The 26,274-nt window shown below is 48.1% G+C and overlaps 1 protein-coding gene across 3 annotated transcripts in view; it reads right to left on the bottom strand.

The window, feature by feature from the left end:
• The window catches only part of NEDD4L (NEDD4 like E3 ubiquitin protein ligase), a 328,382-nt gene that overhangs the window by 59,433 nt on the left and 242,675 nt on the right, over positions 1-26,274 (bottom strand). For all 3 annotated transcript variants that reach the window (XM_059409742.1, XM_059409741.1, XM_059409743.1), the window contains 5 exons: positions 18,698-18,748; positions 10,033-10,094; positions 9,767-9,869; positions 7,929-8,095; positions 1,104-1,236 (listed from right to left, as the gene is read on the bottom strand). In XM_059409742.1, the coding sequence (XP_059265725.1) occupies positions 1,104-1,236; positions 7,929-8,095; positions 9,767-9,869; positions 10,033-10,094; positions 18,698-18,748 (516 nt within the window). The remainder of the gene's footprint in view (positions 1-1,103; positions 1,237-7,928; positions 8,096-9,766; positions 9,870-10,032; positions 10,095-18,697; positions 18,749-26,274) is intronic.

Here is a 26,274-nt window from a genome sequence, read left to right as displayed (position 1 = left end):
GGGTCAATGGCAGGAACAAGGGATCCTCTCGTCACCTTGTCAATAACAACCACCATTACATTAACTATAATTAACATTCACCCGGCACTGAGAAGACACACAACCTTTTCTATAACCACAAGGAAGATGTGACTACTACCCTAACTGACAGAAGAGAAAACCGAGGCACAGAGTGTAACATGCCAAAGAGGACAGAGGGAGGAAGTGGCAGGGCCAGGCATGGATCCAAGGAAGCCTGGCTCAAGGGGCTGCGTTCTTAACCACTGTGTACCACCACTCCTCTGGGCAGTGACTCACTTCTAGCAGGAGGGACTACATGCCTGGGTTAAAATGTTCTCAGGAATGCATTCACGATTTTCAGGGATTTTCTTTTACTGCTGAGGAGTCAAAATGAAAACAGCAGAGATGCTATAAGCTGTAATTAAAAAGTGCTGTTAAGTAACTTTTAGTGAATTAATCATCATTAATTTTGCTGTTCCAAATTTGAGTGCTGGAACATTTTGTGAATGATCCTCTTCCTAACACACGGGCTAGAAAGAATGGATTTTTAGTAAGGAAACTGAGTTGGTTAAGGCTGCATGGAGTTACAGAAATTGCTCATTTGTTGTTCAATTCCCAATTTTTCCTCTAGTGACTTACCATAAATATTTAAGGGGAAAAATAATAAACCTTCCTAAATTCACCCAAATTTGTTTTCTTGGTAATAAATCTCTTTCATGATGATGGCAACAACGCTCAGTGAAAGCTTGTGGTACCCACACAAGTTACAGAGCTCATTCAACCACAGAAACAGGACAACCATGTTGTTATCCAGTAAGATACAGTCAGACTCTGGGAAAAGTACATTATACAGTGAAAGTATCAAGATTTCCACTATTAGAAACAATGTCACTCCCTTCTGTAATGCACAGACACATGTATTCATCAAACACAACTCCTGTAAGCACTTCCTAAATGAAGGGACACCCTGATGTTCGTCAGTGGGCCAGGAGACCCCGATCGCCTGTTTTTAGACTGCATTTACCTGGAGCAAAACCAAGGACTTGGAAACAACCTAGGGCACACAAAGATAAGCTGTGCGGAGGCCGCGGGGTCCAGCTTACCTCTGGGCCGTCTCCACCCTCGCCAGGCTCGGGCTCCAGGTCCTCGCTGATGTGCCTGCGGGAGCGGAAGCGCCGGTGCGCGGCCTCCTGGTTGATCTGCCTGATGTTGCTGTCTGACTCGGAGGACACGTCCCTGGGGATGCGGGGCAAGGGTAAGTGAGCCGGGAGAGCTCACACTGGTCCCCGGCACCTGGGCCAAAGTCCAGTGCTCTCCAGGGGCCTTCCCCTCACAGACCCGGGTCGTCCTGTGTGACACTGACAACCAGCTGGCCGGTAAATAGGAGAACTCTCCCTACAAAGCCAGGCTAAGTATAGTTGCAGGTTCATTTCAATCCAACAAATACAGTGTTGCAATGCATCCGGGGTGACGGCTGAGTATTTTTCAGTCATAAACTGCAAAAGGTACTTTAGTATTTAAGAACCACAACCCTGGGGCACCTGGGTGGCTCAGTTGGTTAAGCATCTTGTCTTCAGCTCAGATCATGACCCCAGAGACCTGGGATCAAGCCCCATGGGGCTTCCTGCTCAGCAAGGAGTCTGCTTCTCTCTTTCTCCCTCTGCCCTTTCCCACTGCTCATTTTGTCTCTAATAAATAAAATTTTAAAAAGAAAAAAAAAAGAGAGAGAGAGAAATCACAGACCTCCATCCGTTTACTCTAGTGATAAGGCAGGTTTCTCAAAGGACAGGTGACCAGTCTCAGATTTGGGGCCAGTCGGTGGTGACCCTACAAAGAGACTTACGATGCCAAGGCAGTAACTTTTGGTCTTTAACTGGCCAAAGAATAGAAATACGACAAACTCAAAGCTGAGATCTGGAGAAAAGTGCTCCTGGTCCAACATGAATTTTTTTGGTTGCCATGGATTACATTTTTGCTTTAAGATTTTATTTATTTGACAGAGATCATAAGTATGCAGAGAGGCAGGCAGAAAGAGAGGGGGAAGCAGGCTCCCTGCTAAGCGGAGAGCCAGATGTGGGTGGAGCTCCATCCCAGGACCCTGAGATCATGACCCGAGCTGAAGGCAGAGGCTTTAACCCACTGAGCCACACAGGTGCCCCCGTGGGTTACATTTTGACAGAATCTCTGAATCAGGACACCGTATTTTTCCCTCTTAAACCACTTTTAAAAATTCACACAAACCTCAGGTGGTAACTTCCCAAATAAAGGGAAATTTGAAGAATACTGTAACCTCATGTGCTGTTCCCCCCCCCCCTTTTTTGGTCATGTATCTTAGTTCAGGCTCTGAAAGCATCAATTCAATCTCGAAAATTTTTGCAGTAAATTACAGGCAATCACCGTTTGGAAGAAATACTACTTGCTGGCTTTTAGAGCAGAAGTTTAAAGAACAAAATGTTTTTTGGAGAAAACTCAAAACTCTTTGAATAAGACACCCTATTCAGTTAAAAAAAAATTATTGTTGGGACGCCTGGGTGGCTCGGTTGGTTAAGTGGCTGCCTTCGGCTCGGATCATGATCCCAGCGTCCTGGGATCGAGTCCCGCATTGGGCTCCTTGCTCGGCGGGGAGCCTGCTTCTCTCTCTGCCTCTGTCTGCCTGTTCTCACTTGCTCGCTCTCCCTCTATGCCTGACAAATAAATAAATAAAATCTTTAAAAAAAAAATTATTGTTGCAAGTTAACCTTTCAAAATATTTGAAAACATTATTTCAGACTAATTGGAAGAGAGTATTAATCAAGGGCCCTCTTCATAGATTCTTCCTACAACACAGGTTTTAAAATATTCAAATATACTCTTTAACTTTTACTATATCCCAATTTAAAAAGCTTGTTGGATCCCTGGAATAGTGAATACCACTGCCTACAAATAAATAGGTGACTCTTGGGGTGCCTGGGTGGCTCAGTGGGCTAAGCATCTGCCTTCAGCTCAGGTCATGAGCCCAGGGTCCTGGGATGGAGCCCCACGTTGGGCTTCCTGCTCTGCGGGGAGCCTGCTTCTCCTTCTCCTTCTACCTCACTTATGCTCTCTGACTCTCTCTCAAATAAATAAAACCTTATGAATGAGTAAATAAATAACCCCTCAAAGCCCATTTCAGAAATAGTGTTATTTCCAACAAACATCTTTACACAGCTTCTGGTAAACATGGTAATATGGTCAGCTTCCATCTAATCAGCATCAGAATGACAATTCCTTACTAAAATCTGAATCAGTTACGTTCTCCTATACCTGCATACACAATACATAAACTTTGGAACTCTTAACAGAAATAAAAATCTCGCATATTTTCTAGTTCTACTGAACTATAACTAGACTAAAATAGAAAACTGAAATATCTTTGGCTATAGAGAAAATAGTTAAAATCAAGGGACATAGAAGGATACAAATGTATTTCTGAAACCACCAAAACAAAATGATAAAAAAAAAAAAAAAAGACACTTTGTTGGACAGGTTAGAAAAGGTAATATCAACATTTGTGATTTTATGTTGTCATAGTCATTCAATTCAAATTTTTTTTTTTAAAGATTTATTGGGGGGGGTAGATGGACACAAGGAGGGGGAAGGGCAGCGAGAGACAGCAAGACTCTCATGCAGACTCCCTTGTGACCTGAGCCGAAGGGTCTCACCAGCTTAACTGACTGAGCCACCCAGGCACCCTATGACGGGCCTATTTTAAAATATTCTATGTATATAAGAGTTTCATCAAAATTGTAAATCTTCACTTGAAAGGCCAATCAACATTTATTCAGTCAACAATGAGTCACTAAGGTGCATGTGCTTTGTGCCAGGTCCTAATGCATACTTGCAAGGCTACAGGGACTTCTGAGAGGTTGAGAAGAAATGAGCTTTTAATACCATGATGCCTACATTTTCTGTCTCTCAGAAGTATATAAAATTCCATTGCTTTGGAAGGACTTACTTTTAAAAGGGGTGCACTTAAAATCAATTATGCAAATCTTTCTTATCCCACCAGCTCATACAATAGTAATCGGTGTGAACCAGAAACAACTAAACAGCACAGAGAAGATACCTCTGATTTTGAAATTCCAAACCTGGGTTTTTACCATCTTTAGTGATAAAGTGGAAATGTTCACACAAAGAAGGTCTTCGGTTATCACTAAGCAACTGAATGTGAGGATTGTTGAAAGTGGAAATTTAGAGTCACTAATGGGAAGATGAACGTTTACAAATATTTCTGAGCTGAAAGATTAAAACAAAAATGACTTTACTGGGGGCAAGCCAATATTTTATCAAACTTATTTCAATATTCTTCAGTCACTGACTTCATTGACATATTCTTCATTTGATATTCATGGGAAATATACAAGTGGAAAAAGGCAAGATAAACCATCAGCTTATCAAGTTCAGTGCCAAGGAAGATCCGCGTGAGATCACTCCCATAGAGGAGTTACTGCACGAGGACAACATTGTTGCTATGACAGAAGATGTACGAAGTATTTCAGAAAGAGAGGAAATGGTATTGTTTCAGTCTCAAGTTCATCTTCATTTATAACATTAATTTCAATCCTTCAGCAGGTTGTTTTTTTTTTTTTCCCTTCAGCAGGTTTTTAAAATTGTATTTGTTAAAGATTCTGAGAGGAGAAAGACAGAGAAAACACGAGTGGGGGGGCAGAGAGCAAGAGAACCTCAAGCCCGTGCAGAGCCTGCCGTGAGGCTCAGTCCCAGGGACCCCGAGATCATGACCCAAGCTGAAACCAGGACTCCAGTGCTCAGATGGACCGTACCACCCAGGTGCCCCTAAAATTGTGTGTGTGTGTGTGTGTGTGTGTTTTTTTTTAACAGTAAAGAGCTTACAGCTAACATTTTAAATAGGGTCAAGGAGAATTCTAACATTAGGGGTGTTTGAAAAGACACCCTCCATCTGGAGAGAGCTGGGAGCATTCTGTCGTCAGCCTTCCATCCTGGAATTCTACATGCAGACCTAGACGGTTCACTAAACCGCGTGCCCGGGATCACTTTCCGAAGTGAGTCATCTGTGCTCATTCATTCAGTTACGAGGCACTTTGCTGAGCTCCTCCTTGGGGCTGGGTGCTTAAGGGGCGGATCTGTGAGGAAGAAAACACCATCCCAGCTCCAAGTTGGCAAGGGGGAGCATTGTGTGCTCCATGCTATGCTGGGGGAAGCTGACCTCTAAGGCAGCCAGAAGAACAGGAGCCTTCCAGCTCTGTTCCAGTCTGGGGCGGGGGTGGGGGGCGCATCACCACGTCCACAGGGCGGAGAAGAAAGGGATGAGGCGGCAGCTGTGTAAGGTCCAGCCACTCGACACACTGTGGGTTCATGGCTGTGGGTGGGGGATCTGGCAAGAGACAGGGTGCCGGAGCGTCAAGTACAGCCAGAGGGCAAGGAGCTGTCACCGCGGATTTTTCAGGCGGTTCAAGTTCGGAGTACAGGCCTCATGAACTGGGGAAGACCAGAGTCACTGCGATGGCCTTAACTCTTTGCTTTAGCATAGGGTTTTCAGGGTCTCACTTCCTCAGACAGAGCGAGCTTTTTAATGAAGACACTTGTAGGGGTGTCTGGGTGGCTCAGTCAGTGGAGCATCTGTCTTCGGCTCAGGTCATGACCGAAGGGTCCTGGGATAGAGCCCCCTGTTGGGCTCCCTGCTCAGCAGGGAGCCTGCTTCTCCCTCTGCCTCTGCCCCCATCCCACCCCCCCCCCCACCCTGCCCATGCTCTCAAATAAATAAAAATCTTAAAAAACAAATGAAATTAAAAAATTTAAAAAAAAAAAGACACTTAATATCAATTTCCTCCCCAAGAGTGTGGCAGTATTCTGTAAACACTGAATTATGAAAGTAGTTATTTTTTAATCAGAACAGTACTTTAAAATAATTCCGGAAGGCTTGAGGGTTTCTGGCCAGACCAAGTGAAGTTAAGGAGAGAGCACCTCAAATTCCAGTTCAGACAGGGTGAAGAGGTTACTGTAGAAACTAACTCTTCTCTTGTTTTCTAGAAGCCACACCCACTGGAGAGGATGCACGCCCTGGGCCCCACCTGGGCTCTGCTGACATCCTTCGTGGTTCACCCTCTTTGGCAGAGCTGCCTCAGGGATGGGGTCAGTCACGCCACTGACCACTCCCTAAACTACATGTGAACCTGACCTTGGATGAAGAGCTGCATTTTTCCCATGTCCCTCTGGACAACGGATGAGCCAGCCCAGCAGAAATGATCTCTTCTGCTTTGGTTTAGTTCTCTGGGACATTGCCACCACGGTGGTATGCTTACAGAAACATCCGAAGTCTTTTCTCAGGAACTTCCTCATCAGAGTCTCACAACTCTGGGAGGCAGAGAAAGCAAAGATTTCCACTTATATCAAAATAACAGACTTCATTCTGCATGATTATAACGAAGGGGAGTATTTATTACACGTAGGTATGGCCATTGATTATTTCTTTGTGAGCTGCCAGTGGTCACTTTTCTACAGAGGTCATAGCACACTCTGGTCCACAGAATGGTATGTGTCCAGTGATGTGCAGCAAAGGAAGATAACGGCCCCTTTCTTAGGGTATGGCTACTGAGATTCTTGATTCAAGATTCCCGATCATGACATGAAACCAAATTGATGGGGGGGGGGGGGTGTCCAATAGTCAAATGGCTTAAAACGATTTCACAATAGCAATGGTGATTGAGCCAAGGGAAATAGTAAAAAATAAAAAGGAAAGAATTAGCTAAACCATTTCCACTCGTATTTCTATGGGAAAAAAAAAATCACAACAGAAGAAGAGCTCACCATTTGGCTGTTCGGATGCGGACACTGTCCTGTGAATGAGGAGCTGGTCGAGGGCTGACCCAAGACAACTGATCTGCACAGGAACCCACCTGGGGGCTCAGGAAGGACTGGATTCATCTACAACTTAAACGAAACCTGGACCAGACTTCTTGGCTACCTTCCCAACCCACGTAGGGTCATAAGCAGAATCTCTCTGGAACATCTAAAGGTAAGAGGCTTACTGACAACACCACCCATCACACGGCTAATACAGTTGTTTAAAAACCATCATGAGCAAATTTATTTCAGAGTCTGGGTTAAAGAGAGAATGATGTCACTTAATATACTTGTTTTTATTATATATTTAAAATTATATAACTCATTGATAATTACCCTCCTTGTCTTGGCTGCTAGGGAGCTCAAATCTTCAAAGATAAGTTTTTCCTTTTCCTTTCTTTAATATTTTGCTTTGCTTTTTATTGTACAGTAACAGTTTTTGGTCTTGCTGTATACCATGATTTAAAAGCAAGCTTCTTCAAATCCTTTTTTAATGCAGCTAAGGTTTAACTAGTGTTTACTTTCTACCTTCAAATACGATATTGCTGTGTGAACAAAACAGTAATCAATTCACTACATCCCAGAGGCTGGTGAGGGAACAGAATAAACAGTAATGACTAACTCTGAGCTAGCAACCCTCCCGAAAGTGTCTAGTGAGATCAAGAGGGTGATTTACAAATTTCCGAAATTTGTGTTCCCAAATCAAATAATTAAAGGGAGTAAAAATCCAAAAACTTCAGAGAAAATCGCACAGCCTATCTGCCTGCTGTTTTCCATCGTGGGTTAGTCAGGAAAGGAAGAGGAGTGCGAGGGAAGTGAAAGCGCCACCACCTTTAAGATACACTTAGGAAAAATAACCTCTATTTCACGAGCCTACATAAAAAGACATACAAAATGAACTAGTTCATACTCAGAACAGGTGAACACGAAACAAAGGCAAGAGGTGCTTCTCTAGCACAAGTGAATTCTGACGGGCTCCCGGTAAGACCACACACTTTCTCTGATCCAAGACTAATCACTCTACTTGCCCCAAGGAGCTACCTCGCTCCCGCCTCTGACCCGGTTCCCGTCCACGGGACGGTACTCACATCAGGCTTGGTCGGTGCCACTGAGTGGTCCGGTTGTTGTGGTTGACATAGTAGGTCCGACCGAGATTGTCCACCTTCTCTTCCCAGCCGGGGGGCAGTGGCGGGGGAGGGAGCTCCTCCTGGTGCTGAGAGGCCGAGTCATTGGAGTCCACGACCTCCCAGCCATGCTGTGGAATAAAAGCAAATGAAGATCGTTGAGGTGGGCCCCGTGGACGTGAGGAGAAACAATCATGGGGTGCTCTGGGCCCTTCCTTGCTCCTTGGCACTCTGGCTTGTTCAGTGGCTTCATGAGCCACATGCGAAGACCGTCTCAAAAAAGGGGGGGGGGATCAATTCTAGAAGAGTCTCAAAAAATAATTCTGAGCAATGACCAATTAATTGTGCTGCCTTTGAACGTGACCGCACAGTACAGAGCAACACAGCTTTGAATACATACACAGTGTGTTGATTCCCGTATGTTCTTTCCGCAGATGGGTTTACTCTGACCTGAAGGCCTCCACAGGGCTGTGCAGAACCATGCCAGGGACATGGGTCACGTTACCACTGCTGTCTTTTTGACGCCCCCATAAGGTAAGAGGGAGCCGGGGCGATGAGCCGTACCACGTGTGTGCTCCACCAGAGATCACTGCACAGGGGGCCAGGGGGCCAGGAGGCCCAGGCTCTATCACTCCCCAGGCAGGATGGCACCATGACCAACTCCAGAAGCCTGGAAGGCTCCCACTCTGCATTGAGTATGAGCACGAGAGCAGAAGCCCAGGAGCAGCTTTCCACTGAGGCCCTCGCCCCTTGCTGCTTGCCCCATCGACAGGCTTCATGGTACCAGAGTCATGAGTTACATTTTTGCAACACATATTTTAGGCATTAAGTATTCCCTCCTAACATCCCCTAGTAAAGTCACTGGAAAATTAAACTCATTCACGGGTTAGTGCAGTTGGAAAGCTACAAGAGTGTAAAAAATTCCCCGGATTTGAGATAAAAATCGGCCGATGTGCTCATGAAATCTTAACGTTCATACGTCCATGCCCACCACCCGCTTCGCTCCTCCCCATAGAGAGCACATGCACAAGTCAAACACGGCCCAGAAATGTGACCACTTGGCCTGGAGAGGGTTCTGATAACGTGCCCGTAACACATAATTCACATATCACGTATATGCCACAGCTGCAAACAGATGTGCAAGTAAGCCCCAGAGAGGCCCCGTTACATGCACATTTTCAGAACAACAGGAAAATCTGTCTAATGCAACAGCACTGTCTGAAGCATGCACGGGGAAGGCAGGCCCCGCGATCTAGGCATGGGACCAGGGAGTTATGAAAGGCAGCTAGCCACGCCAGGAGGCAAGAAAAATTCCTCTGGACGGCCACTTCCAAAATGGCTTATCTAGAGGAGAGCTTTCCTAATGCATCACCTGTGGGCCAAACGCATAAGGAACTTGGAAGAGCTTTTCTAAATCATTTCATCCGCTTTGAAGCAATTCCAAGCACTCAGGAAATTGACAACGAGCTCAAGTCCAAAGAAATAAGAGCATGAGATAGGGTGAGCCGAGTTTCACACAGGCTAGGGGCTGGCCACAAAATGTGGGCACAGCATTTTGTCAAGAGAAGCCTCCTCAATTATGAGTGCTGTGACATAAAATGAGAAGTTTATTTTTTAAATTTATTTATTTTTAAGTGCAGCCAACAACATCAGTAGAGGATCACAGATTCAAAGACCCAGGTACGTTTTTCTATAGTTAAGTTTTATCCAGTTTTATTTCCTTAAATTATAAAGTCTTACATGAAATATTACACGATCTTGGGCAAAGAAAACAGAGGAAGGCCTGCAGCTCTGCAACTTACCTCCATGTCATCTCTCTGCTCACTGTTTTCCTCATCCTGACCTCCGTTTTTCGGCATATAGGCCATTTTCAATCGTAAAAATCCCTTAACTCGAGATTTATGACTGCGTAACGGAAGAGAATTGGTTATAAAGGACATGACTTGGTTACATCTTTCGTATTTATGATGACTTTTAAAAAAAGACACAAAACGAAAAGAATGCGAAGTCTTCCTCAGAGAAAACCAATGACCGAAGCACGAAGGACACCTGCACCCCGAAGCCTCACCTTCTTGGTCTAAGGAGAAAATCCTTAAACGTATAGGGTCGCTCCATGGTTGGATCTTCTGTCTATAGGAAGAAAGAGTAAGATTTCAAAACTCTTGATACTGTTGTATTTTAGATACACCAAAATGGGTCACAGAGAACACACGCCGGTGTTTTAGAACATAGGAAGGTAAAAACGGAGTTGGTTCCTCACCCAGTAGTTGACGGTGAATTATTTTATAGGTCACAAAACTTTACCCAAGATCCACTAGATGTCACTATCAACACCCATTTTTAGGAGCCAACCCCAGCCTTAGACAAATGACAAAATTACAGTCGTCACTGCCAAGTCTAATTTCTAACCACAGGGTGCAGGCCTCCATCTCAATGCTCGTTAATTCTGGAGAACCAGTGGTCACTGATGCCTTCCTGTCCCTGTGATCCAAGAAACCTAAAAATGGAATTAACAGGAAAATATGCCTGTGAAGGCAATGTTGCTTTACATTTAACACTGGAATATCATATCATTAGCCCAAGATAACTGATTAAGACTATCCGCTCCATGGAGACCATTCGAGATAGCGCTGTTAATTAGCCTCTTGCTGGTGCGTCTTTCATGAAGCTAGGAAAGGTAACTGTGATATTTTTTAAAGAAATCAGTATTCACTGTGCCGAATTCACTGGTCAGAGCAAGATGGAAGTTGGAAAAATAAATGTTATTATTTCATTAATTTTTAAATACTGTATGTAGCAAAGCCTCAAATGCCTAGGCTCTTTAAAATAAGGTAAAATATTTACTTTTGTAGTGAAAGAGACAAACCATGGTATCATGATGTACTGATTTGTATCGGAGGGATGCATGTATATATTTATACCCGAAATACCTTGTCATTCCCTACAATAAACTCTAATCGCTTTCCACTCTGCTTACAATAAACTGAACATTCTCTCCTGTATGTCCTACAAGATTAAACATAACCTGGCTCTTAACTACTTGTAACGTCACTGTGAACCAGCCTGTCCATTTGCCCCTTGCTCCAAGGATCCTGGCCTCATCTCTCCTGGTGCACATCATGTCCGATCCTGCCTTTGGTCCTTCTGCTGGATAGCTCTGCCTCCAAATGGCCTCAGCGGGCTCCACTCCGGAACCCAGGTGTGAGATCCCCGGTCATATGCGCAGACACTGCATCCTAACTGCCACCACCTGCTCCCCTTACCACCCTCTATCAGAGCATCCCGGTTACCTTCCCCCCTTGTGCCCTCTGAAATTATCTTATTCACTTATTTACTAATTTGTCATCTATCACTCTCAGAATTAAGCTCACGAGATCGGAGACCTGGATTTGCTCACCAGTAAATCGCTGGTGGCAGAAACACTGCCTGGCATGAAGCAGGCACTTGTATGAGCAGCTGACTGGTTCATCTGATCAAAGCCATGAAAAGTCACTGTTGCTGAAGAAAGTCAATTATACTCTCTGGGCGGTCCACTTTAAGGTGGTCCTGCTAGACATTGTGGAAACATTTTCTAAAGAAAAGGGTTTCCAAATATGTACCACTTCTTATGGAAAACCTATTAATCAGAATACTACTGCATTTCTTCCTTTTCTCATTTATTTAACCACAACTAGTTTTAGAACAATACCCATGGAAAGACGTGTGGCTACCACCTGGTGCCTGCCCTGAGAGTAACAAGGATGTGTAACAGGGACCGTGGTAGCAATGAGTAACTTAAAATTAAGGTGGAACAGATTCACCCATGTGGAGAGATCACATTCCGTGGGACCTGGGGTGGAGGGCAGGGGCTGATTCTCAACTTGCGGATCAAAATGGTCCGGGGATGTGCGGTCCACGTGGAGATGAACGGGCAAGTGTGGACAGGTGGACCACCGGCAGGAAGGATAGCTCAAGCTGGGAAAATTGGCTACAGGATCCTGCACGAACCAAACTACAGGATCCTTAGCAGGCATGAGGGGGTCTGGGGTCAGCAGAGAGCACAAGAGCCAGTGAGCAGAGGAAAGCACAGAGCTTGCAGAGACTCCCCTGAAAGTGACCCTGTCCACAGAACTCCATAGTTCAAATGCCCAACACCACCCAGATAAGAGGCAGACTTCCCGGGTCTGTGTCCTGGCCTCGTTACTGGCAGAGCCATGCGGCCAAGGGCAAGTCCCTTACCACTCTGTGCTTCAGTGACCTCATCTAAAAACTGGGGCCGTAACAGGATCTCAGAGTTGTTATGAATCAAGCAACTGAGTCGGTTTGATGAAGTCCTTGCAAGGGCGCCCAGCACACTTCACACACGCTGGCCATTTGTCCCCAGCAGCTAATTCTCATTCTCCTGTCACCTGTGAATACTGTCACCTCCATGTTCTCCAATAAAAGGCAGGGCATTAGATAATGAAAATTCAGGGCGCCTCGGTGGCTCTGTTGGTTAAGCCACTGCCTTGAGCTCAGGTCATGATCCCGGAGTCCCGGCATCGAGCCCCATACTGGGCTCCCAGCTCCGTGGGGAGTCTGCTTCTCCCTCTGACCTTCTCCCCTCTCATGCTCTCTCTTCCTCTCTCCAATAAATAAATAAGATCTTTAAAAAAAATAATGAAAATTCACCTCCATGGAAATGCTTGCATGCGAACAAGATGGTGACCGCCTTAAGAGTGACAGGACTCTTTCTGGCATTACTCAGGGTCCTACCAGATCCTACTGGCTGGAAAAAAGCCCCGTGGAGATTCCCAGGACAGCAGTGGTTAGAAACCATCTCCAACACACAGCTGCCTCCTGTTCCGGGGCACCGCACGTTCCCAAGAACACCTTTTGGACAGACAGCACTTCCACCTTGAAGAACCGCCATCACTGCGAGAAGAACAGCTCTGTGGGCAAATGCAAGCGAGCAGACTTCCCGGGACCCTAGACGCCAAACCAGAATGCAACCACCAACAGCACACAAGCCTGACACTAGACCCCCCTTCGCGCATCCCCAGAACCCTGACTACCTCACAGATCCAGGCTGCAGACGCAGGGTGTGGCCGAGCAGCGCCGCCAACCTACTATCACTGGGTGAGTCACCTCCCTGTCTGGGCGCAGGTAACCTCCTCTGTCAAACGCAGGGTATGGACAACTGGTGTCCGGCCCCTCTACGCTCTGGGACACTGAATTCTACATACACGAGAAGGAACCATTACCCTGAGACCGGCTGTAAAAAGAAAAGAGGTGCTCATCATCGGAGTTAGGTCCAAGTACGGCAAAGGCACCCGAAACAACGCCACCACTGTGACCGCGCTTCGTTCTAGAGAACTGAAATCCAAACGCTACCCTGAGAGCTCCGAGGAGCACCTGACGACAACAGGAGAAACCGATGTTCTAGAAGAGCTCTCTCCACCCGGGCCTGTTTCCCATGGACAAGAGATTTCGTAGCTGAATGGAGGGGGGGGGGGGGGGGGACTGGGGGCTCAAAGGACAGGAGAGGCACGACGCAAGGAAAAGTCCAGGAAAATCGCAGAAGTGAAAGAGGGAAGCACCTGCCAGAAGATGTCCTTCTGCTGTGAGTACCAGCCTCGGAGCTATTTTGCCTTTAAGTAACTAGTAAAGGCAAGTCATAAAACTTGAAGTCATAAAACGTGAACATGAAAGCCATGAACGTTTTCAAGACCATGACACCGCAGTTCAGAAGCAGATGGAAAAACCGTAGCTGAAGCGCAATCAGGCCTCGCAGCCGGGTTACAGCTGAGCTGACCCAAGCGCACCCCCCGCCCCCCTTTTACGTGTGGGAACAAACAAACTTGTTTGTTTGTATGACCCGGCCATACAGATGTCAGGCTGGGAGGGGAACCTTCCTAAATTACTGAGTCTCCCCGCCTCTGCACGCCTCCAGCGAGCCCTGCGGCCCGAGTCTCCCCGGTGACGCGCATGTTATCTTGGTGACCTGTGCCTCTGCTCACTGAGCCATGGGGCAGTGACGGTGTGGCCTCCCAGAGCAGGATGGACACCCGGGGTCCTCTCCGCACCCTCCTTTTACAGGTGAAAAGGATTACTACCTTATTAAGGTCACCAAGGCGACTCGCCCATCCCCCAGGTCTGGACCAACAATTCTGGAGATCTTTTAAAGCCTGACCTTTGGAGACTCCCGTGAACATGAACTGATGTTTTCTGAATTCTCAGATCCACCAACCTCATCTACCCTCTCCTGTCGCCCCGCTCCTCTTCCTCACTCCTGCCCTCAAAAGTAAGTAAAACGGACAAGAAGTATGAAAGATGAGTGGCTCATCTAGAATGGGAGCAAAGGACATAGACGTCCCTCCCGTCCCGAGCTCCCGTGTCCTGTTTCCTTTCCATGTTTTCTTCCAGGAATAAAGCTGGACTCTAAGGGCTGAGGAAGGATGAAAAGTAAATCCCAGGTCCAAAAGGACTTGCTTCCCCCTCCGGGAGCATCTGAGGGGTATAAAGCACGGAGGGTTCCACCATCGGAACAGGAAACAAGGTTACTTCCTTCCAGATGAACAACCCTTCCTCTTTCCTGGTTAGGGGACAAGGACAGAGCTGACACAGGCCTCCTCTGGCCACTGTGGTGGTGAACTGAGGTGGTGACACTGGCCCGCGGGGTGCGCCTTGCCGCCCTGCCTCTCTCGAGTGCCTCCGTCACTTGTCACCCTGGCAGAATGCCAACTCAGCCCCTCGCACCAGCCCACAGGGTCCAGCGAGGCCACAGTCCAGGGACCTGATGCCAGGCAGGGGTCCAGGGAGGACCCTCGTGCACCAGGTCCAAGATGCTGAGGTGTTTGTGACTTCCCACGGGCGCCAGTGGAAGGGTCGCTCTGACCCTCCAGACTTCCGGGGGGGCGGGGTCGGGAAGCGGTGTCGGTCAAATGAGAGCTGCCTAGTATAGACAGCTTAGGCAAGCCACTCCTAAGATCCTAAAAGGTTTTACACGGCAACACCAATATCCCCTCGCCAACAGAGCCAACACGCCTCTAGAATTTCATCAAGGAATGAAGGTTCTTCAGTGGACTCAAATCAATTGCTAGGCCTAAAATAGTTATTTTTCAAACATACACGAAACATAAAATAGGATTTAAATTATCATAAATAATGTTAATAATCACAAGAGATTAGACTGAGTTTAGTTCTGCTGTCCTGGATCTTCTCCATGAAGCTCCTGACTTAGAAAAGGGCTTCATTTAAATTAAGGCAATCTCTTAGACCAGAATCAAGACAGGGAGGATTTATTTTTAAAAGAAATAAAAGTTCATGCTATCTTGTGGCAATAAGATAATGCCTCATTCTTGGTTTAAAATGTCCTAAAATAGAGGCACCTGGGTGGCTCAGGTCATGATCTCAGGGTCATGGGATCGAGCCCCGCATGGGGCTCTCTGCTGAGCAGGGAGCCTGCTTCCTCCTCTCTCTCTCTGCCTGCCTCTCTACTTGTGATCTCTGTATGTCAAATAAATAAATAAAATCTTAAAAAAAAAAGTCATAAAATAAAATGCCTTAAAATAAGTGTGTCTGTCCGCACACATGCACATGAATGCAAATGCAATTAGGTATTTTGTTAATATGGATTTCAAATAATAACAAAAAAAATATTTTTTAAGTTTCTATAATTTCAAACATCTGGGCTTTTTATTATGACCTAAATTAAATTTTCTTAGTATATCTGACTTGTAGAGTTAAAAAAAAAAAAAGCCTCAGGTAGGGGGTAAAAAAACAAATGATAAATCACTACGTAAAACCAGTGGGGGTTTGGGCACCCCTCTAACAGCTGGAATTATTATCTGAGGAAAGGGGAATCCAGAATCGTGCTTTTTACCCAAGCCAGGGCAGGGCGCTCGGTTGCACCCTCCCATGTGCCATTCAATATGGTGCCATTTGCCACATGTGGCAAAGTTTTTAAATTTAAATTTTAATTAATTAACCTGAAATAATGATAAATGAATGATAAACTGAAACAAATATTATAAATTCAGCTCCGTAGCCATATCGGCTTCATTTCAAAGGCTCAGCTAGCGCACGTGGCTGCTGTCACGACTGACAACGCCGGGCTGCAGGGGGGTGGGGGTGGAGGAAGCTGCTTGCCTGGACACCCTCCCCACCCCCCACGGACCCTGGATCACGTCCGAGAGCAAACAGCTGTGGAGGAGCGCCAGCTCCCTCAGCTCACGGGGCTGCATGAGGTTAATAATCAAAGCCCAGACACCCCCAACCTCGAAAAGACTCGCCTGGCTCAGGAACGGCAAATTCACCACCACGGTACTACGTTACTGCACTCCCTGTCCTTCCTCACTGCTAAGGAGACAATTTTCCTAATCTCTTTTACCTAAACTTTGATGATGTGGACAAAAACTGCCTCTCTAGGCCATAAATGATCTGCCTCGACGATGGTCATGTAGCTATCAAGAGCGACCACCTCTGACTCTACAAAACACAATCAAATGCTGACATCTGTTTCTCCCGGCCACACCTGTGTTCCCCAAAATGTAAGGACACTGTGTGATTTTCCCATGAGCTCCCCTCACGTACCATCAACCTTCTACACGGCAGCCCCTCAAATCCGGAGCCCAAAACGCTGCGTCCACTCAGAATACGCTCGCTGCGTCTCACCGCCACGTGGAAGGCGAAGGTGCACCCTCGGTCCACTCCTGCTTCCTCTGTGGCCCACTTCCCGGACTTCGGTGGCTCAGAAAGCCAGCCCATCGTCAGTCCGTCAGTCCGGAGACTGCTGCACTCCACACAAGGTCACGGTCGGGCAGATGTGAGGCAGGGCGCTCCCTCGCTGAAGTTCTCAGTTCCCTCCAGGCACTCACCAGCTACTTCCTTTCACTGGCCGCTTTCTACTCCAGCTTCCAGCCCCATCACCGCTTCCTCCGCTGAAAGCTCACTCTTGCCTCCACCCGAACCCAAAGCGGCACTGCTCCCTCTACGGCCTCTGTCTCTGGAGAGCAACACTGCTCTGTCCTCTGTGAGTCCTGCCCAACCTTTCTTTTTTTAAAAAAAGATTTTATTTTATTTATTTATTTGACAGATCAGAAGCAGGCAGAGAGAGAGGAAGGGAAGCAGAGCTGAGCAGAGCCTGATGCGGGCCTCAATCGCAGGACCCTGAACTCACGAACTGAGCCCAAGGCAGAGGCTCTAACCCACTGAGCCACCCAGGTGCGCCTTCCGCCCAACCTTTCAAAACCAACGTGCACTCACTCGCTCAAACCCGGGACTGTCGGAGCAGGCTGCCTGACAGATCCCACTCGCGCCTCTCAGAGACTATTAGTACATCATCTGCCTTGACCGAGAGTCGGTTTTTATGTCCGGGAAAAGGGCGGCTGGTTAGGGAGACCCACAAAAGAACTGACCAACCCTCACTGCCTCAAAATGTGAGATGACAGCTTCGACCTGAAGAGCAGAAACAGAAGACCCATGGACTCGGAGCTGTGTGTCGCCAACACTGGGACTTCCATATCCGCTCAACGGGGCTCTAGAAGGACAACGAGGTTTCTGACGGCTCATGGAGCCGGTCTCGCGCACACACAGTCTCCCTCCATGCGTACCTTGGAACTTCGGGTTTTTAGACAGAAACAAAAATATTTTAATGGTATCAGTTTTGCTTCCGATTTTTTGGAAGGGAATGTGCTGGAAACCTTTCTTCCTTAACAGCTCCCCTGAGTAAGCAAGAACCCGCTGCTCGCTATCCCATGCCTTCACGACACATCTGAGCTTCCTGGGAAAGACAACAGTCGTCCTTGGTATGTAAGATACGGTAAGAGCCATGATTTCAGCACAGCGGCAGACTTCCCCGAGGTGGTTTAAGTCATTTTAGTTTATAGACTACTTCAGCTATTCGCTCACATGAAGCATTAAAAAAATTAATAAAATGCCCTTGAAAGGCAGAAGCGGTGGACTCACCATCCCCTAGGTGACGCTACTTGAGTCACTTTGTGATGCCCAGAGGAAGAAGGGCCAGGATGGGAAATAGGACCAAGTGAAAAACCCGAGCTGATCCGCCTTCCACCAAGGCCTCCGGGTCCTGTCTCCCCTCCTCCCTATACTGCCTCTGGGGCACGCGGAAGACACCTTTCGCCCAGTTACTGGTCAAAAGCCCCCCAAACTCTGCTACTCATATGAGCAGGTAGGAACAGTAGCAACACCTTGTCCGCTAACTCAGGGTAACTTCTCAAGTTGGAATGGGTGCTTGCAGCTGACAAGTTCACTGAGAACAGTGAGTGAACTTGTCACTTGTGGCTCCATGCTACCCAAGCAAAGCCACACACCCGAATCTGGGAAGCATTCGCTTGTATGGCTGTAACCCGAGAAACACACGTGTAATTCTAGACAATGGGAATGAATGTCTGATCAGACCCGAAGGATGAATCTGAAAGTAAAGATATTCCATGCAGAGGAGGAGGGTGTGACAGAGAAAGGGAGCTGCTCCATGATGTGACAAAAGGAAGGCCAGAAGAGGCGGTGGCTGGTGATGCAGACAGGGATACGTGGATGATTTAGAGACGCCGGATTTTCATAATTAAGCTCTCTCCTGTCCCCCCGAAAGGACCACTTTCTAGAAAGGGACAGGGGCCTGAGCACATGCTCTACGTTTCAGCCTGCTCTGAAGCCGCCTTGAGGAAATACTGCTCTGAAATACACCCAACCGGAAACAATCGGAAAGCACTGCTCCCGAAACTGGCCCCACGAAACAGGCTGACAGTCCTTACCGGGAGATGACTGAGAGGTATGTCCACTTGTCCCAGGAAGTCGTCCCGTGTCTGTGGAGAAGAAAGCAAAGAGTCAGTGTCCCCATCTCTCCACTGAGTATCAATAATCTTAAAAATGTTTAGTGTTTCTTTAATATGACGTTTCTGCGTAAGTCACGGATGAAAGACGCCATCTAAGTCCCGGATATTGTCACAGTGTTGTGTGGTGACAGTTGGCAGCCCTGGAGGGCGGCTGCTACCCAAGTGAATGGAAACAAATCAAGTCTTGGAACAGGGGAACGTGCCTTCAGTAAGGGAAGGGACACTCAGGACCACACAGGGCTTGGGGCTGCAGGTGGCCCACTTTATAGGGAAGACAGTAATGGAATGTTGGGAACACCCTAGTGTTTATTAGGTGCTGTAAAGAGCTTCCTGAGAGCTGAGAGTCCAGGGCAAGTGAAGGAATCTAGTGATTAATAAATCTTAGAAATTACTTCTCACCAAAAAAAAGGGGGGGCTCTCAAACTTTCAATCTTATAAGTACACTACTTTGGAATCCAAGTTCATGGATTAGTTTGCTAGTTAATTTCTGGGTGAAACATACTTGTTCCTGCCTCTGAGCTACCACACAGAATAGATCTTTCTGACGTGAGACTTGGATGACATTCACTTGAAGGAACTCACAAGTCCTCTTCCAGACTCTGGGAGTCCCCTGGGAAGTCGTAACTCAGATTTCTGGGGTCACCGGCCTGGACCAAAGGGCATCCGACAGGTCTTGCTGCCTCTACGCCCTGCTGCAGGGTGCCTGTGTCAGAGCTTCTGACACTCAGGTGACCCCAGGGTGTAAGTCTGTTACCCTTACATAAACACACATAGTTACTTCTACCACATTCAAATCCCTAAAAGCTCGGGAAGTTCTGTGATCCGACCTGTCCCACAGCCAGCCTGAAAGCTCAAGAGAGAATCCAGACCTCCTAACCCCAAATCCTGGGCTCTTATTTTCACTCGTCCCTGATTTACTGAGGAATTCTCTAATTTACACAAACTACTTTTTAAATGTACTTGAAAAACCTCTCTTCTTGCATTTATAAAGCAGCATCTGGGAAATACGAATGAGATTCACTGGAATGATCTGCTGCCTTTTAGGCAGGACTGCCTTTTAGGTAGTTAAAAAAATCCTATTAGCTAGAAAGCTACCTGCCTCCTCTCAGTGATGCACTGAGGACAATGAAAAATCAGCTACCAATGGCCGGGTGTACAAGAAGCATGAGACTAGCCTCAATCCTCCCGATGGGATTCTCCTTCCTTTTATTTTCCTGGTTGCACCTGCTAAAACCCACCATGGAGGTACCGCATCTAACACGAAGCTACAGGTGCCGATTAATGCTGTAGATCTGAAACAGCAGCTGTCAGCAGAAGGTCCAGAAAAGGCAGACATCTTCACCAGCCAAAGTGATGGGGGGCATTCCCACTTTCCATTTGACTGATTTAATGTAGCTAGTGGGGATAGTAGTTAACTCCATGATCAAAAACCAGAGGTGTGCTGACTATGAACAGTAAGTTGGACTCTACGTAACTAGTGGTACTGCCACCTGCCCCCATCCCCTGCTGCCCCCAATGAAGGAAAAACATATCAGAAGAAAGGAGTTCCATACCCTCCCATCTCTGAAATGCTACTCCTCAGTTATTAACCTCAACGTATCTTAATAAAAACTTACAAAACACCCACTACCCACGTTCTGCTGCTGGGGAGAGGTTGTCAGAGTTCTAACCCGGGCACCTGCCCTGCCACTATAGGGCTACAGGAGTGAAGCAGGTGCTGTGCTCGGGCCACTTAGTCTCACTTCATCTGTAAGAGGTGGGCACTACGATGGTGCTCATTTCACAGAACCTAGAGACCAGAGAGGTGTGGGACCTCTCCAAGGTAGCCCTGTTTGGGCGGGCTGGTTCTAGAGTCTGGGCTACAAATGAGTTCTCCATCCTATGGCTCAGTAACCAGCGGGAAGGCATGGCTGTGCACCAGCTCTGGGCTTCTCCCTGGGACACTGGCTCAGTATGACATGGACGGGAAGGGACTGTGATGAGAGCAGTGTGACAGGGCTGGGTGGAGTCCTACGAAAATGCCCATGTGGGGCATTCTCTGTCACAGTGTCTCCAGTCCGGACTCTGCTTTCCTCAGGCGGGCAGGTAACTGAACCCCTGGCATGCCCGAGGTCAGGTTCAGCAGCTGCACTTGGACATGAACAGGTCTTCTCACTCAACAGAACACACTGTTTCTAAAATAGCCGAAGATGAAGCAACCTCGCCCACTGAGCAGACCGAAGGTTCTCTCTCTGGTTTGCACCAAGGGTGACCGCAGAAAGACCAGATTTTAAAGAAAACAGGCGGAACATAAAATAAAAGTACGGAACAGCACCAGGTTAAAAGAAACTGGCTTACACGAAGGTTTCACCAAACAGAATGTGTGGGGAGATCTACGTTTTCAAACCAGCCCTCTGCTGCCAGAACCACAGAAACTGCAGGAAATATAAAGCGTTTAGGTTAATGACAACACACCAATTTTCTAACACGTCTTCAGTTCCACAGAAGATAGCTAGGAGGGGTTCAGAGAGCCTACTGGTGGTCTTTATGGCAAGCTGAGAAGCAAGGGCATGTCAAGGACACCCAGGTAGGGCTGCTCTGGCAGGACCCCCACCCATGGGCCCCGCTCCGACAACGTTAAAGCCAGCACAGCTTCCTGACGTCCCTGCTGCCACAGGATGGCATTTTACACCAATGTTATGAAAATACATTCATCGATTTCCTCGTTTCTACTATGAGGTATCTCCCTCCAGCAGCAAGTCACCTCCAAGAGTGTATAAAGCCAAACGGGTCTCAGCGCGTACAGTGAACACGGGCATTCCTTGTGCCTACGGTAACGTGTTAAGTAACTGCTGACCGTCCCAGCCTTCATGACCTGTCCTGCTATTCTCGAGGCTGAACATGTGCCGGTTACTAACACGGTTACAAATGTTCCCTTCTGACAAGCCGCCAAATTATTTTCCAACGTAATGACAAGGCCAAATGGAGCCCCTGAAACGTGTCAGATAAGGCGCAGCAAAAATCTATATTCCATTACTGGAAACGTAAAGTAACTATACCAGACGCAGCCGGGGAGCGTCCCCACTAGGCGATGATCAACTATCTCACAGACCATCCTTCCCTCCCCTTCAAATAACTCTCCCCATTTAAATAAAAAGGAAAGGGACTAGTGTGTGCCATCGCCACGGAGAGGGAAGCTGCCACCCATGTGAATGCCACTGGAACCTGAAGCCTGGGGACCAGGACAACAGCTCTGGTGAAGCCCTACGACGGCCCTCGGACGTCTCCCAAACTTGCCCGCGCACACTGGCCTGGGCTGCCGGCCGTCAAGCGCACACCAGGCTCTGTGGCCCTCACTCAAGAAATGAGACTCAGCTTCTCAAAGAACACAAACAACAGAGACTTTCAGTCTTGAGGTTAGAAGCTAAAGGTCACATCGAAGAACGTGACGTCAGGAGTACCACAGAGGCTGCAGTGAGAACAGGGCTGGGACTCTGCGTGTCACATGTGAGCGGAAGGGAGAGAACACTGTGTGGGGAGAAAAGCACCAGGAGAAAGAGAAGGGTGCACGCAGTACGGCTGGGCGGTGGGTTGTTTTGTTTTTGTTTTTGTTTTTTTAAAGATTTACTTATTCATTGGAGAGAAAGCGAGAGCGACAATGAGAGAGAATCTCAAGCAGATTCCCTGCTGGGTGCAGAGCCCAACGTGCAGCTTGAGCTTATGACCTTGAGATCATGACCTGAGCTGACACCAGGAGTCTGACGCTTAACCGACTGTACCCGGGGCACAGGAGCTGCAATCCCACTGGCAGCCCAGGAGAAGCATTTTTTAGAAGTTCAGGAGAATGAGACAGAAAACAGGAGTGCCTCACACGAACACAGTGATTCAAGAAAACCGTTTCAGTTACATACATCTGAGAATGTGTGCTAAGTTATGATCTAAATTTCCATTTTTGGTCTCACAATCAAAACTTGAAAAGCCTCTCAAACTACATTAAGCAGAAACCATTCGGTACTACATCAACTGCCTGGGGTTTTATCCTAGAAATTATTAAGCAGCAACTTCCAGGAAGATTATATTTAGAATTTCTCAGGACAAATGGAAGAGACATACAGAGGAATCGGAACACAAACTACAGAAAAAGAATTTGGGAGGAAAGATAGAGCAGGACTAGGTTTTTGCCTATTATGGGCTAAGGTACACATCACAGCTCTAACACCCAGCCAGAAGAAGAATCCTTGGCTTTTTTTAAAAAAAGATTTTATTTATTTACTTGACAGAGAGAAAGAGGAAGAGAGAGAGAGAGCACAAGCAGGGCGAGTGGCAGGCAGAGAGAGGGAGAAGCAGGCTTCGCTGAGCAGAGAGCCCAATGTGGGACTGGATCCCAGGACCCTGGGATCATGACCTGAGCCGAAGGCAGTCTCTTCGCTGACTGAGCCCCCAGGAGCCCCTCCCTCTGCTTCCCCACCGAACCATTACACGCGACGCCCCCCTCTGCCCCTTCCTTCCAAAGCACGCGGCCCGCCGTCCGGCACCAGAACTCAGTCGATGGGGGAAACGGGTTCTATTTTTAGTGACTTGGGAAGTATGTGGCCTGAATGATCTAAATAATGAATGGCTTCAGAACCTTTTACAGACACTTTTAGACAAAATGTTATAAATATCTGAACTCGACAGTGTCGTGTCTGGAGAGTCACCGGAGAGTCGATCTGCACTTAGTGGTGGGTGCGGTCTACTCCCCACCGGAGCGTGAAGCCGGCTGTGCCACCGCACACAAGACGAAGGGCAGACGGGCTTGCTTCTCCCTCCACTTGCCCCACACATCAGCCTTGGCCACGCGGACAGAATGGCTGTGGCTTCCGCAGAGGGCGTGAGTCCAGCCTCCACCCACCTCACGCACTGCAAAATCCAATGTTTCAGCCCCACGTGCCTCTGGCCATCAAGGTAAATGGCTTCAAAAATAGGTCCCAGAAGTCCCTTCATCAAACGGTCCTGTGGCATCCCACTAAAAAGCCAAACGTGCCACCACGGGATGCTCCTTGAACGCACGTGCTCTCGCCAGAACTCACCAGGTAGGCCCCAGAACACAAAACCAAACCAAGTTCAGGTATTTTTTCAAAGAAACACATCCGACTCTCACATCGCCCGCCCCTCCGCCACTCAGTTTTCTGAGTTGAGGGACGAGACCTGCCTTCACTGGGACAGCGAGGTGTGTCCTGGAGACGCTGGCTCTTATTTACAACAACAAACAAGACTTCTGTGTCAGCAAGAAGTCGGGGCAAACCCATGGAACCAGGACCATTAGAGGCTCCTGGGACATCGCACTGGGACGGCGGGCAGAATTTAATCATGCTGGAAGAATGTGTGATGGGGAAGATTATCCCCCCCACCTTTTTAAAAAGATTTTATTTATTTATCCGACAGACAAGTATGCAGAGAGGCAGGCAGAGAGAGAGGGGGAAGCAGGCTCTCCGCTGAGCAGAGAGCCCAACCAGGGGCTGGATCCCAGGACCCTGGGATCATGACCTGAGACGAAGGCAGTGGCTTAACCCACTGAGCCCCCCAGGTGCACCAAGATTATCCCTTTTAAAGGACACTTGGCTCCATATTCAGAACATGAAGTAGAAGGAGCGAACAGCACAGCAGCACAGCGCTGGCGAAGACTGAAGCCGGAGAGGCCGGGCCTTCATTGAGGCGCAGCCCTGCCCCGTCCCAACGGCTGTGAGACGGCACTTGTGTGCGAGCCCAAAGGGACTCCCAGCGGCTGCAGGTAGCTGCTCGTCCCAAGAAGGGGCTGAGAGGTGCACAGCGTCCTCTCCTTCCTCCTTGGGTGGCGGCAGCTCAACAACGTCCGGTCCTCTCCCTGCTCCACACGGAAGCAGACTTCAGGGCCCGGAAATCCCAGCTCTCTGCACGAGGAGCACTCGGCGATCTGAACTTCTGGTCTGATCAACTCTAGACGTGGAAACTCTGGGGAAGAACTCTGGGGACTAGACACCCAGAATGGGACATCCTAAAGGTTCCAGAGACAAGGTGCCCTTGTTCCCTACAGGGAGAAACTAACTAGCCCTGGGAAACAGAGACATAATGGGAGCCACATGGAGAACTCGAAAAATTCTTAATGGTCAGAGTTAAAAGTAAAAAACAGGAACAATTCTAATACTGTATCGTAGTTGTCCCAACACACCCAAAATATCTTTCCGACATGTAACTGAAGCATTTTTACATTCTCTTCACCACGTCTCTGAAACTGGTGCACATCTCTGGCTCACGGCAAGCCTCGATCGGGACCCCATGGCCCACCTGCCGCTGCATACCGCAGGCACAGACACCGCAGGAACACCACTGGGGGAGGGACTCGTCTGCCATGGGTCATCTTAGGCAGGGTCCCGAAGACGAGTTCGCAGGGGGGCCTCGGGGGCAGGGGGGTAGCAGGGGAGGGGTGTGTAGGCAGAGGCGCTGGGCTGAGGCTCATGGGAGAGTGTGGCAGGGGGAGGAAGAGAAGGTACGGGGTGGGGTGCAGGTGTGACTGGCAGGGGCTGCATTTTAGAAACGTCCCCTGAGTGCTGGAAGGGGAAGTGACTGGAGGAGAAGACGCCAGGGGAGGAAGAGGGCTGAGGGGGGTAAGCTGTCCGGATGAGGCAGCCTGAGGGGCTGGACCGTGCAGGTGCCTGGAAGGCTCAGCACCTGCTCGAAAGCATTCTGCCCCCGGACTCTCCGGGTCACTGTGCAATGAGGGATGAGTCACGGACACCCTGTGTCCTTACCACAGTGTCCACCAGGACACTCAGGACCCAGTGTCACGGTGAACGAAGCAGCACCAGGGACAGTGACGACCTTGACTTCAGGGACAGAAGGCGAATGCACAAGATGGTGGAGGTGGTGGCCAGGCTGCTGTCCCATCAAGAGCAGTGGGCTGCCTGCAGGGTGCGGCGTGTCATCACCCACACCGTGCGACACCCAGACACGCAGGTCTCCTCCACACTCCTGTTTGCAGAGAGGTCCTTCCCTTCATACAGGACAAGCTTAGGGACACAGACCAAGGAGAACAGATATGCCCCTACAATTGTTCCCGTCTTCGGCAGAAGGAAGAGGCCACAGGCCGTCACCTCCCATGGGATTGGGGCACAGCCTGGCATCACAGTGACCCGACACCTGCCACAAAGCTGCCCAGCCACACCATGGACACGGACGGTTTCTTAAAATGCTGTGTCATCCTGCAGCTGTATGAATTTCAAGATTTTGGAATAATTTTTTCAAGATAAGTATCTCATTTCTCTGGAGAAGCTTTAAAATCAAAATTTTTTGCAAGCAATTTAAGAAACAGAGTATATGCATAAATGAAAAAAAAAAAAAAAAGTGAGGATACACTTGGATTCTCTCCCAACTCAGCTACCAAAGAACAGACCTCCATACCCTGAAGAAATTCACAACGTACACCTTTAGTAGGCAGAACAGGGTCAAGGAATGATTGGGATACTGGGGAGAAGGGAAGCTAAGTACCCAGAAGCCCAATG

The sequence above is a fragment of the Mustela nigripes genome, chromosome 8 (genome assembly GCF_022355385.1).
Source record: "Mustela nigripes isolate SB6536 chromosome 8, MUSNIG.SB6536, whole genome shotgun sequence".
NCBI lineage: Eukaryota > Metazoa > Chordata > Mammalia > Carnivora > Mustelidae > Mustela > Mustela nigripes.
Note: the sequence above shows the minus strand (reverse complement) of the source record. Positions and strands in the feature narration are given on the sequence as shown.